Source organism: Dasypus novemcinctus, chromosome 5 (genome assembly GCF_030445035.2).
Source record: "Dasypus novemcinctus isolate mDasNov1 chromosome 5, mDasNov1.1.hap2, whole genome shotgun sequence".
Lineage (NCBI taxonomy): Eukaryota > Metazoa > Chordata > Mammalia > Cingulata > Dasypodidae > Dasypus > Dasypus novemcinctus.
Genome location: NC_080677.1, coordinates 32,053,727 through 32,065,552, shown reverse-complemented (window position 1 = coordinate 32,065,552; position 11,826 = coordinate 32,053,727). Strand labels below are relative to the sequence as shown.

At 58.6% G+C, this 11,826-nt stretch overlaps 2 protein-coding genes across 2 annotated transcripts; both read right to left on the bottom strand.

Moving 5' to 3' along the window:
* HOXA6 (homeobox A6) lies at positions 1–4,884 on the bottom strand. Its single transcript, XM_004484804.4, has 2 exons — positions 1,681–4,884; positions 1–265 (listed from the first exon to the last, which is right to left on the bottom strand). The coding sequence occupies exons 1-2, from the start codon at positions 2,120–2,122 to the stop codon at positions 6–8; spliced, it is 702 nt and encodes a 233-aa protein (XP_004484861.2). The 5' UTR covers positions 2,123–4,884; the 3' UTR covers positions 1–5.
* Positions 4,885–8,139: 3,255 nt separating this feature from the next.
* On the bottom strand, positions 8,140–11,201 carry HOXA7 (homeobox A7). Its single transcript, XM_004484811.5, has 2 exons — positions 10,535–11,201; positions 8,140–9,594 (listed from the first exon to the last, which is right to left on the bottom strand). The coding sequence occupies exons 1-2, from the start codon at positions 10,911–10,913 to the stop codon at positions 9,284–9,286; spliced, it is 690 nt and encodes a 229-aa protein (XP_004484868.2). The 5' UTR covers positions 10,914–11,201; the 3' UTR covers positions 8,140–9,283.
* Positions 11,202–11,826: the final 625 nt, after the last annotated feature.

The following is an 11,826-nucleotide window of genomic DNA, read 5'->3' as shown; positions in this document are numbered from 1 at the left end:
GGCGTCTACTCGCCCGCCTTCGCCTCTGCGTCTTCCCCGCTGGGCTGCGTGGAATTGATGAGTTTATTCTCCTTTTTCCACTTCATGCGGCGGTTCTGGAACCAGATCTTGATCTGGCGCTCGGTGAGGCAGAGCGCGTTGGCGATCTCGATGCGGCGGCGCCGCGTCAGGTAGCGGTTGAAGTGGAACTCCTTCTCCAGCTCCAGTGTCTGGTAGCGCGTGTAGGTCTGGCGGCCTCGGCGGCCGTGGCTCCCGTACACAGCACCTGCGGGCAGAAATGGCCGGGAGCCGGTAAACGGGGGTCTGGGCGGCCGCACCAGCCGGCGCGTCCCGTTCCCCGAGACTCGGGGCTGAAAACTAGCCCCCTCCACTCCAGCCTCTCCCACTCTGTCTAAGGCTAAAAGCGCGCTGGATGGGAGAAGGTTATTTCATACCAAGCGAGATGTTTTCCACCTAAAACGACTTGGCACAGGAAGTTGTTGTTTTTCAAAAATCTTCCTCATAAGAAAACCATTACAAAGGAAAGAAAAGACTGTGCATTCTTAATTCGGGGCACCCAAGTCCTGTTTGGCTGGGGGGTGTGTCTGGGGGTAAATGGGTGTGCAATTTTATGAGTAGTGTAGATACTCCGAGTTCACACACGGTTATCTGTGAGGATGTTACTGTGGCCAGCCATGTCAGGACTCAACATTCTCCCTGGAAAGTTAAAAATGGTCAGCCCTGTCAAATCCTTACAAATCCTCCCCCCTCCCACCCCCCAAATTATGTGGCCCTTCTGAGAAATGCTGAGCTCCTCTGGAAAAACAAGTAGATTTTAAAACAAAACACTATAACTATATTTAAAAATCCACACTAGGTTCTTTCCTGCTCCAAGGGCAAGAGGATTTCCTGTGGAGTTTTTGCAAACCAGGGGCAAAAAGATGGAGCTGGGGTAGCCTGGAGCTTCTGGAAATGTAGGGCTGTGTTGTGCTTTCCTGTGCCAAAGAGGCCCATGCGTGCAGGGCTCCCCCAAGCTGGGAGTGTGAGGCTCAGGCAGGGGCTCAGAAAGAAGCAGAAGTTAGCTCTGAGTGAGCAGTTGAGTGGAAGTGGGAGGAGGGGAGGGAGAAGAGGGAGAGAAAAACAGAGAGAGAGAGAACTTAAGGTTGGGCATGTGGCTTTGGGGATACACTGGCCGAGTCCAGATGGAGGCCTCTATTTGGATTTCTGAAGGACAGAAAGGAGAGAGGGTAGGCAGTGAAGGGGAGTTATCACTGACCCAGTGTGGAAGGGCTTCTGAGCTTGGGGATCTGAGCAGGGTGTTACCAGGATGCAGTGTGGGCAGGCACTCCCTCCAATTCGGTTCCCACTCTCTTCCTCTCTCTTCAGGTTGCTTCTAACACGGGTCTCACATAGGGTGGCAGTGACCCCCCTTTTCCTAAGGTGCCACATCATATGGACACTATCACCCTGCCTTCTCTCTGCCACGGTCTGCTGGTCCATTTGGGATTTTTTTTTTTAACCTCTTAAAAAAAACAAAACCAAAGAAACTTTGTTCATTCTTTCCTCCTTTCTATTTCTCTTTCCACTTTCTCTCACTTTTTCCGTTTCCTTCTCCTTCCTTCCTTCCTTAGCTGCCCCTTTCCCTCTCTCCCTCCACTCTCTTTGGGGGGGGGGGGGGGGGTCTGCAGGGAAATGCCTTACCCGCGCAGGAGTTCATCCGCTGCATCCACGGGTAAACAGGACTCGTGTACTTCCGGTCGGTGCCTTCCTCATGGAGGGCTTTGCCCTGCACGCTGCTGCTGTCGGGTTTGTACTGCTGCTCGGGAGAAAAGTGCAGGTAGTCCCCGGGGCCCCTCTGCTTGCCACTGCCCGAGGGCGAGGCGCCACTGAGGTCCTTATCAGAATAGAAACACGAGGCCCCGTACTCGTAGGACGCCCGGTTGCAGGCCAGGACCGAGTTGGACTGTTGGTAGAAACAAGGTGAGGTGTACGTCTTGTCCGGGAGGCTCGAGGCCCCGTACGAGGCCGGGAAGGGCCTCAGCGTGTCATAGCCGGCCGGGTAGAGGGGCAGCTGGCCCAGGAAGGAGTCCTGGCCGCTGGGCAGGCTCCCGGGGAAAGTGGGATTCACAAAATAGGAACTCATTTGCGCGCCCCTCTGCAGGACTGTGATTTGTTGTGTATTAGTACATCTGGCTATAACTATTAGTAGTCATCGAACTGGTTTGTTTCTGGATGGCCGAACGCCAAAAGCGACAGCAGCAAATCGCACCAGCTGACGCGGCGGCGGCCAATGGGAGCGAGCGCCGGAGCCCGCTCCCCGGGGACCGCGGCGACCGAGGCAGCAAAGTTACAAACAGCCCCCAGCCCGCCCGCCCGCCGCCCGCCCGGCAGATTAATGGGCGCGCACGGCCAGCCCTCCCGGCTCTCTCCCCGAACGCCAGCGGCGGGCACCGCCCGGGCAGGGGCGCGCAGAGCAGGTCCGAGTAGGGGTGCTAGGGTCCCGGCCGCCGCCGCAGAGGCCTTGCCAGGCCCGCTCCTTCCTCCTCCCCTTTTTGCCTGGTTGGATTTTGCTGTTATTTTCTTCCCAACAGGAACCTGACAGCCCCGCGCCGCCGGGAGGGGCGGTGACAAGGTTGGCTTTGCTCCCTGCCGGCAAGGCCCGAAATTGCCCCTCCCCCGGGCACCCCTACCCGTGGGTGCGGGGTCCTGAGCTGAATGGGCTCGGAGAAACCAGGCCTTCCCTCCTGCTCCTCGCTCCTACCGCCTGGGCCATCTCCACCTCCCCTCCTTCTCCCCTTTGCAGCCCCATCAGGGCCTGGGCCTGGCCGCCGAGCCGGGAAGGCCCACCTGCACCAGCACGACTCGGCCCGACGCCGGCGCTTCCCCGGCGACCCCCTTCTCCCACGCTCAGCCCATCTTGTCTGGGTCCTGATGGGCTCCCCTCCCCAGCCTGTGCCTGTTCTGGCTTCTAAGCACCCCCGCCAGCCGTGCGCCCCCGTCCTGCTTTGACTCCAAGGAACCGAGAGGACTGAAACCAGTGGTTTCCCCAAGAAAGGGGTCTACAGAGGAGCGGCCGTGATCCGGAGCTCCAAAGTCAGCCGTGGGACCTGCTCCCGTGTGCCCGGGGAACTCGCCTTCGGCCGCCAGGACCGCTCAGAACTAAGACGGATCGGAATCCAGATGTGGAATCTCTCCATCCTCATTCCAGAGGCGCAGAAAACACAGGACCCCTGGCTGAACCGGACGCAGAGAGCAGCTCGGCGGGGCCCAAGGCCGAGGGATAATTGATGGGCTTGGTTTCCGGGGCGCCTGACGGCCCCCACTGTCCTGGGAGTGCCCTCCCTCCTGTCCTTCCTGGGACGGCTCTGGGCTCTGTTGCCCGCGGTAGTTCCAGGAGCGGGAACAGCCGTCTCACCAGTTCCAGAAATCCTCTGAACTGCTTTTTACGGCTGTCCCAGGCCTGGCGGTCCCTAGATAGCACACGAAAAGCCGGCCCTGCGCTGCGCTCTCTGGCCTGAGAGGTGTGCCTTCCAGAGAGTTGACTTTTACAGCACACGGATCAATCTCGTTTTGTAAAATGTGATATCGTTCATGTGGCATTTTTACAACAGTGTTTTGTTGGGCTCGTAAAACCCCTGGAATTAGCCTTAAAATCCTCAGTTCTGTGGTGGCTGAAGAAAGACTATTGATAGGATTTGATTGGATTTCCGGAGGGTGCTTCCAAGATCTGTAAAACCCAGGCGGAAGGCAGGCTGATGGGGTTCAGGCTTACAGGGATTGGCAATGCTCCCCCACCCCAGGAATCTGACAACGACTTCCTTAATCTCTTCCTTGCTTTTCAATTTATTTCCTCCTCATCCTTCCTCCCCAATGGAAAAACTGGGAAGAGGCTAGCCTAAGGTGGCCTCCGCGGAGCCCAAGAGCAGACCCCCTGTAAGCCATGCTACCCGCGAGGGGGATGCACCCCGAAGCCTGTACCTTCGCCCCAATCAGCCCAGCCCAGGCAAGTTGCAGGAGAGGGTAGAGTTGGACATTTCCCTCCTATTTTTCCAAGGAAAGGGCCAAAAGGTGAAAATGGATACTCAGGAGTCAAAATATTTTTTAAAAGGGAATTATTTAGAAGAAAACAGTGTTTGAGTTATTGTTTCTTAAACAAGACCATCAGGTGACAGTGATTTCAAGCAAGTTATCATTATTTACGGCGAAAATAACAACCATCTGGAGATGTTGATAAATGTTTACATCTATAATTTCACTTTCATTCCTCCATGTCCCACACAGCATTGAGGCTGGTGACAGTTTATTACTCTTATTATTATTTGTTATGCTTTGGCCTGGATTCTCTATCTAATAATTGTCCCAACCAACGAGAGAATTTGATTTTCTCAGCTAAGAGCCAAAAACATATTTCTATCTTCCATAGGCACTAAGATGGAAATATATATTAAATTGAAATCTCTATGCATTAGCCAAGGCTGGTGCCTACCACACTGGCAGCTGACCAGTCTATTTCTCCGACCAGCCTTAGGTGCTGTTTCATGGGAAATATATGTATGTGCGAGTGTGTGTGTGCCTGTGTGCCCGTGTATGTACATATACATACACACACTCAAAGTGCCGAAACCCACTCAGGCAAGAACAGGAGCCCGGGACACGAGGGAGCTCTCCTAGGATGGGGAGAATGGCTACCCCCCAGAGCTCTCTATTCTCAGTCAAAGCCACACAGAAAGTCCACTTACCTTTCAGCTGCTCTCCAAGGGGGCGGGATGTGAGCAGGGCCCCACGGGCCGCCCTTGCCCAGGGCTGCCTACTGAGCTCCTAGACCTCCCACGGCATGGAGGACGGCCTGGTGGGTGGCTGGGTGGCACCTGGAAGGCCCCCCTAGTCCGTCCCGGATCTCCAGCCAAGGCCCGTAGCACCCAGGTGCGGCCTCTGCCCCGCACAGGCCCTCGCCTGGAGCCACAGCCCCCTGTCGCCTTCTTTGCCATAGCCAGTCCTTCTCAGGGCCAGCCGAGCCCCCAGGCCTTAGAACCACATGTGGTCTCCCGGATTTCAGAATCTCCAAGCGGGTGCGTCCCCGGAACCGGCACGCGCCCCCGGGGCGCCTGGGTACGCGCAGTTTGGACAGAAGCGGCCATGACGTGCCAGGCGGCCTGTGCAACCCGTCTGCACGGAGGTGGGGGGCACCCGAGTCTAGCCCGGCGTCCAGCTCTTGTCAGGAGTGGCCAGGGCGTGGGAGGCTTGCGGGCTAGTCAGGCCCCAGGAGGCCGCCCTCCAGGTCCCCTCCCACCCCCCTCTCCCCGCTCTAATGGGGGAATTTGTGAGGGGCCCGCACAGCGGTCGCGCCAGGCTGCACAACGCGGAGCTGCGTCTGGCGTCGGTCCCGGCGACGGCCACAGCGTGGCAGCAGCGAGCTCCCCGCGCGGCCGCAATAAATAATCGGCCGGCGGCAGCCCGCAGTCAGGCGGCCCGCGGCCCTGCGAGGCCAGCGCGCCGCTTTCGCCGCCCGGAGCGCACCTTCAGCCCGCGCGGACGCCTCACACATCCACGGGTCCCTTCTTAAGTCTTTAACGAATACCAGGATATTACCCCAAGACTGGAAAACAACAACCCAAAGCAAACACACACACACACACACACACAAACAAAAAGAACTCCAGCCCAGAACCTCGGGCTCCCTTCTCTTCGCTCTTCCGGGACCTCCGGGGGCTCGTGGGGACCCATGCGCACCAGGGCGAGTCCCTGCCGGTGTCCCCGTGTGACGCCAAGCCGACGCCCGCGGCACCCTCAGCGCCGGCTCCTGGCCGTCCCACAGTCCTCTCTCCGCTCGCAGCGAGTGGGACGTGCGGTCTGCAGCCCTCCGCGCTGGGGTGGGGTGGCGGTGGGTCCCCCTGTCGCCAGCCCGGGTTTGTGTCCTTCCTTCAACCTTGGCTGCGGGCCGCAGCCGCCCGCACTGACCCCACAACGTTCTCCGTACGGAAACTTCCCGCCAAGCAACATTCAGCCAATTAACCCCATGCTCTCCTCCTGCACAGAATTCCACCCACGCACCTATTCCCTCTTCCCGCGCTTCAGGCACTTTCATCGGAAAACCATGCGAAGGGAGGCAGGCAATCGGCGGAGGACTCTGGCCGAATTAGTAAGTCCCGTGCCCCGACCCCTCCCGGGTTCTATCTTTCTCTCCAGAAACCAAGTCACACGGAACCGAAGGTGCTGCGTCGGTGGCACTAAAACGCCTGAAGATTAAATTCACGTTCCCTCCACCTCTTGCCACCTTTCCAGGTCGGGAACTGCCTCCTGCTCTTGGGGAGTCCATTCGAACCATTTACGTCATGAATGAAAAAATTAAAATCCAAACCCGAACAGCTGGTGAGACTAAAGGGCGCAGGGACCACTGCCCTCTGCACTTCGTGGGGTCACTGGGAGAATCCGAGAAGTGCTGTCACCCCCGTGCCACGGCGCTTTGCCAACCGAGGGAAGGCGGGCATTTACTGCCCTGGTGAGCCCGGGAGGAGGGGGGAGTGTGTGCGCGTATGTGTGTGTGTGGGGGGGGGGGGGAGGTATGGATGTATTGTGCGATGGGGGGGGGGGGGGGAGACGAATGTGGCTGGAGGTGAGTGACGGTGAGTGAGTCCCTGTCCAAAGTCACCCCGGATACCCTTTCCCACCGCCGCCGGCGCCGCCGGCTGTCTCACCACCTTTGCTTGTCTCCTCCCCACATGTCTCACCTTCAGATGGAGGCTCCCAGAAGCTCCTGCCCCTCTGACAGCTGTCGCTTGGGCAGCCCGGGAGTCTAGTCGTCCTCCTTCCTGGTGCCAGAGGACGCAGGAAATTAGCCAGGTTGCGAGTTGCAAAGCGGCGGCGGCGGCGCTGGGAACTGGGCGCGCCCCACCTTGAGCGCGAGCGGCCAGGCCGGGCCGGGCCAGGGCCTCCCCTCGCTCGCCATCGCTGGACAAAGCGCAGCCGAGCCGGGCTGCAAGGCAGAGCTCCGAAGCAGGCAGGACCGAGTGGAGCAAAAGAATGCGGCTCTATTCTCGCAAGGGAAATTATAAAAAAGTTCATGTTCACGGTTCCCATCCACATGACCGACAGCGGCCAATGGAAGGGCCGAACAACTCATAAAGTTGTATTGCAAAGTTGTAAATTTTCATAAACAACAACGGATTTATGACCCTTTCCCCATCACTAAGAGGAGGCAGCTCTTACACCGGCGCCATCTTACCACCGAGGCGGCCCCGAGTTGGGGCCGCGGGTTTTACAGACCCGGTTGGGCCGGGTTTATTGAAAGAGCAGTAAGAAGGGGACCCAGCCCAGGCAGGAGATGGAGCAGAGGTCTTCAGCAGCCGAGCTCACGCTGCTCGACGCTCTCCCCCCACCTGGCCCCTCGCCCCTTCCTCAGCCCCTCTTGCTTCCCTGCACCCAGTGTGCCCTCCCGGGCTGCACAGTCGGGGTTCTGCGGCGCCTGCCCCTCCCTGCACCCCTCTGCCGCAGTGCCGCGCCCTGGGGCGCTCTCAGCACGCCTGAATGCGGGGTGGCGGCTGCTGCAGACGCCCTGAATCCAACCTCATATACTGGACCCGGGTTCAAGGCTTTGGGGGGGGGGGCGTCTAGGAACAGTCTTAGGGTAATTTCCCTTCACAACCTCACCCCACAAAGGAAAGGGTGGATTGGGGCTGGCTCATGGAATTTATTGAGGTTCTCAGGGAGGACCATGGAATACGATGTATCCATCGAAGTTTCCATTTTCAAGGGATCTGGAAGATGTTTGTGCACACACACACAAAACAAACATCTCCAATCAGAAATGCACATACACAATCTTAGGATTGTACGTATAGGAGTACATACCATTATGGAACCTTGGAAACACACACAATTATGGACATAAAAATACATACCCACAATGACGGACTGCTAGAAGTGCATACAGTGCAAAATACATACATACAAAAATATGTCTACACATATCAAAAAACCACACATAAAAACACACACAAGAAAGGATGCAACACACATGCATAGCAATACATGGACACCCAACACTTTAGGACACTTTTGCTTCCCCACCTCCCTTCTGGACACAGAAACACAGCCAGGGTTTGCCTTCCAGCCCGGCTGGCACCTCTCCTTCCCCAGGCTCCCTGGATAAAGTGGTCCACGTTTCTTTGTCACCAAGCATCTTTATTTTTCTGTTACATAAAACACGGTTAGCTGGGCAAGACAGGAAGCGTGCCTTCCCTGAACCCCAGGCTGGAGCCAGAGGGACACAGGACAACACAGGAGATGCAGGGTACTGGGGAGAGCATCGGACCTCCCCACCCCACTACAGCGTTTGCTCAAGTGAACACACCATGCTACAAAGTCACCCCATAACACATCCTTCCCAAGTCAAGACATTGCCTTACAAATGAGCTCCGAGACTACAAATGACACCAAAAATTTTTCGTTCAAATATACAGTATTTGCTATTGTAGGAAAAGTCAGGGAGTATATATTGGACATGGCTGGACAGCAGGACACAGGGGCCAGGGGAGGGGCAACTTGGCTGGGAGCATCTCCTCAATCCTGCTAAGTGGAAGCGAACCCAGAGGTCTGCAGCCAGCACAGGAATGCTCCCCTCCAGGGTTATGGGCCTGACCTGGGGTGCCCAGGCTGGAGAAGGAGGGGCTCTAGGTTGCAGCACTTAGAATGCTTTGGAATAAATATATTATTTTTTTCATTTTAAATAGAAGCCAATGCCCTAGTCCCCGAAACCGGCTCCTTCTCAGCGCAGCTTCAGGGACCCCAAAGGCAGCCCTCCAGAAGCAGCAGGGGCCTGGCTGGGGAGGGGCCGGCACTAGGTAGCAGGTAAGCCAGGGAGCACGAAATAGGTAGTTTGGGGCGAGTAGGTAGTACTGAGGAAGTCAGGTCCTTGAAGGTTATGGGGGAGGTGGTGATGGGTGTCTGCCAGTGTTGGGACAGGGTCTGGGCTTCCTGGGAGGGGAGCCCCGCTGGGCCGAGGCCCATAGGTAGTTTGGGAGTGCCTCGCGCCGAGGCCTGTGCTAGGTAGTATTTTGGCCGCGCCAGCGCAGGCCGGCGGCCTAGGGTTGGGGAGGGGGGTGTCTGCTGGAGGTCCTCGGAGGCAGGGGGTCCTCGCAAGGGGACTCCAGAAGAGTTGGGAGCCAGAGCCGGTGATGGGGGGGGGGGGCGGTGGGTTGAGGACTGTTTTCTTAATATTTTTTTTCATTTTTGTAAATAAAACCAGTGAGTCTTTTGAAGACACTTTCCCGACTGTCCGGTGCAGTCAGGGTCCCGGCTTGGCCTCTCATTCCTCGTCGTCGTCGTCCTCGTCGTCGTCCTCGTCGTCCGCCTTATCGGCGGCAGCGGCGGCGGCGGCGGCGGGCACTGCGCCCTCGGGGGCTGCGCCGGCGGCCGGGCCCTCGTCCTTATGCTCTTTCTTCCACTTCATGCGGCGGTTCTGGAACCAGATCTTGATCTGGCGCTCGGTGAGGCAGAGCGCGTGGGCGATCTCGATGCGGCGGCGCCGCGTCAGGTAGCGGTTGAAGTGGAACTCCTTCTCCAGCTCCAGCGTCTGGTAGCGCGTGTAGGTCTGGCGGCCCCGTTTCCTGTCGGGCCCTGCGAGCGGACGTGAGGACACACGGACAGACACGCAGACAGGGACACGAACAGGACCGTGCGTTAATTAGCTAGGCTGCCTCCCAGACCCTGCACCTTCCACTGAGCCCTGTCCGGGGTGCCCGTCCCCCTCCGCCCCACACTCCCACAGTGTTTGCACAAGACTCCAAGTGCGGTGCCGGACGCACAGGCAGCTCTGTAAGGAGGGGAGGCGCAGGATCCCAACTTTACAACCGCCCTTTCCAGCCGGCTACGCTTCCACAATGTCCTGCTTCCCCCTGACAAAGGGAAATTGTAAATATAGGGTGTGGGTAAGTGGGAAACGCTACGCTTTTGCCATTTGAGGCGAGCTGCGCTGCCTCCCGGCCTAGGAGGCAAGTGGGCGACCTTGGGGGGCCAGCACTCCACGGGAGCCCTCCCTTTCCAGCAGCTTGTGACCCTGTCCCCGGACCTTCCTAGGGCACTCGGGTCCTCTGCTCCCAGCTCCCTCCCGGCCCCCACCTTGAAATGGCTCCTCCCGCCTGTGAAGGGCCTTGGAGGGCACGGGCTCTCCATTGCTTTTAAGAAAGAAAAGCCCGGGTGAAAGAGAGCAGGAGGAGGGTACGAGAGAGAGGAAAGGGGGAGAGAAAGAAAGAGCGAGAGAATGGCGCACAAACTTAATATTAGAATTCCAAGGCAAATGGAGTTAAATAAATTTACGAGGATCGAACCCATTAATTGGGTCATAAAAAGTTTTATGAGCCTCATTTACATACAATGCTACGGGCTCTCCACGCAATGGCGCCTCAGCGCTAATTAAAACCAGAAAGGCAGCGCCGCCAGAAGTCACGGGGCCGCCCGCTCGCCGCCGCCGGGCTCGGCGCTCCCCGGCCCAGCGCGCTCCGCGATCGCTGTCCGCCCGCCCTCCCGGCCGCCCGGCCCGTCTAGCGGCTGCGCCTACCTGAGGACCGCATCCAGGGGTAGATGCGGAAATTGGCCTCGGCCGGGCCGTGCAGCGCGCCCTCGTCCGCCTTGTCGCAGGCGCCTTTGGCGAGGTCACTGCAGAGCCCGGGGATGTTTTGGTCGTAGGAGGCGCAGGGCAGGTTGCCGTAGGCGTCGGCGCCCAGGCCGTAGCCGGACGCGAAGGGGCTCTGATAGAGGGGGCTGTTGACATTGTACAAGCCCGGCACGGACGAGGCGAAGGCGCCGGCGCCCGCCCCGTAGCCGCTTCTCTGCGAGTTGGGCGCAAAGGAGCAAGAAGTCGGCTCGGCATTTTGGAACAGAGAAGCCCCCGCCGTATATTTGCTAAAAAGCGCGTTCACATAATACGAAGAACTCATAATTTTGACCTGTGATTTGTTGTCCGGCAGCTTTCAGTGTCGGTTTTACGAGGTAGCGTGATATATGATAACATTACACCCCCAGATTTACACCAAACCCCATTTTCTTTTGGACGGAGCTCGCCGCAGCACGTGACCGCCCACATGACCGCCTCCGCCAATCTGGGCAGCCCTCACAGGTGGTCTCGCTCCGCGGGGCCCGCGGCCGCCTAGAATGGAAGGGGAAGAGGCTCAAATATGTGGCCAGTGGACCTGCCTGCGTCCGGCCGGCCTGGCGGCGCCCTGCGGGACGCGGACCCGGAGGCCCTGCGGGAGAGGCCCATCGGTCGCCAAGCCGGGCGCTGGGGCTTGCGGACGCCGCGGCGGGCGGGCCCAGCGCGGTCTCCGCCGCGTCCACTGACCGAGAAGAGGCTGAACCCCGGACCAAGCCTGTCTCTCCCCCCCCCCCCCCCCCCCCCCCCCCCCGTCTCCTTCTCACCCGCTAACGCAGCCCTGGGTGGCTCTCTGCAACCCGCGTCCCCTACTCGCTCCACGTTGGCCCTGTGGGCGCTCCCGGTGCTGGGCACATAGGCTCTTTGCCCGCGTCTCCTTCCCACCCAGGCCTAGTGGGCCAAGAACCGGGATCGGACTCCGATCCGGACCGGGCAGGCCCAGTGTCGCTTCCAGCTACAGAGAGAACGCCCCTGCAAACTGGAACCATGTGGCTGGAATAAAGTCAGCTTCTCCCAGCTTCCTTTCCTTAATGGGCGGTGCACTGTTTATCCGCCCTAAAGGAAGCATTGAAACATTTATCTATTAATGAGCCTCATTTGCCAACAGATTTATTAATGTGGGCCCCCCCTCCTCCCAAACACCGCTGCCCTGCAGACTCTGTGCGTTTGCTCCTGGGCATCCGGCTGGCCTCCAGCAGCCC

Excerpts from the sequence above, each read along its gene's own strand:
- HOXA6 (XM_004484804.4), bottom strand. The coding sequence starts at position 2,122 with ATGAGTTCCTATTTTGTGAATCCCACTTTCCCCGGGAGCCTGCCCAGC. Across the intron at positions 266-1,680 it reads GCGGATGAACTCCTGCGCGG|GTGCTGTGTACGGGAGCCAC; the intron begins GTAAGGCATTTC and ends TTCTGCCCGCAG.
- HOXA7 (XM_004484811.5), bottom strand. The coding sequence starts at position 10,913 with ATGAGTTCTTCGTATTATGTGAACGCGCTTTTTAGCAAATATACGGCG. Across the intron at positions 9,595-10,534 it reads CCCCTGGATGCGGTCCTCAG|GGCCCGACAGGAAACGGGGC; the intron begins GTAGGCGCAGCC and ends GTCCGCTCGCAG.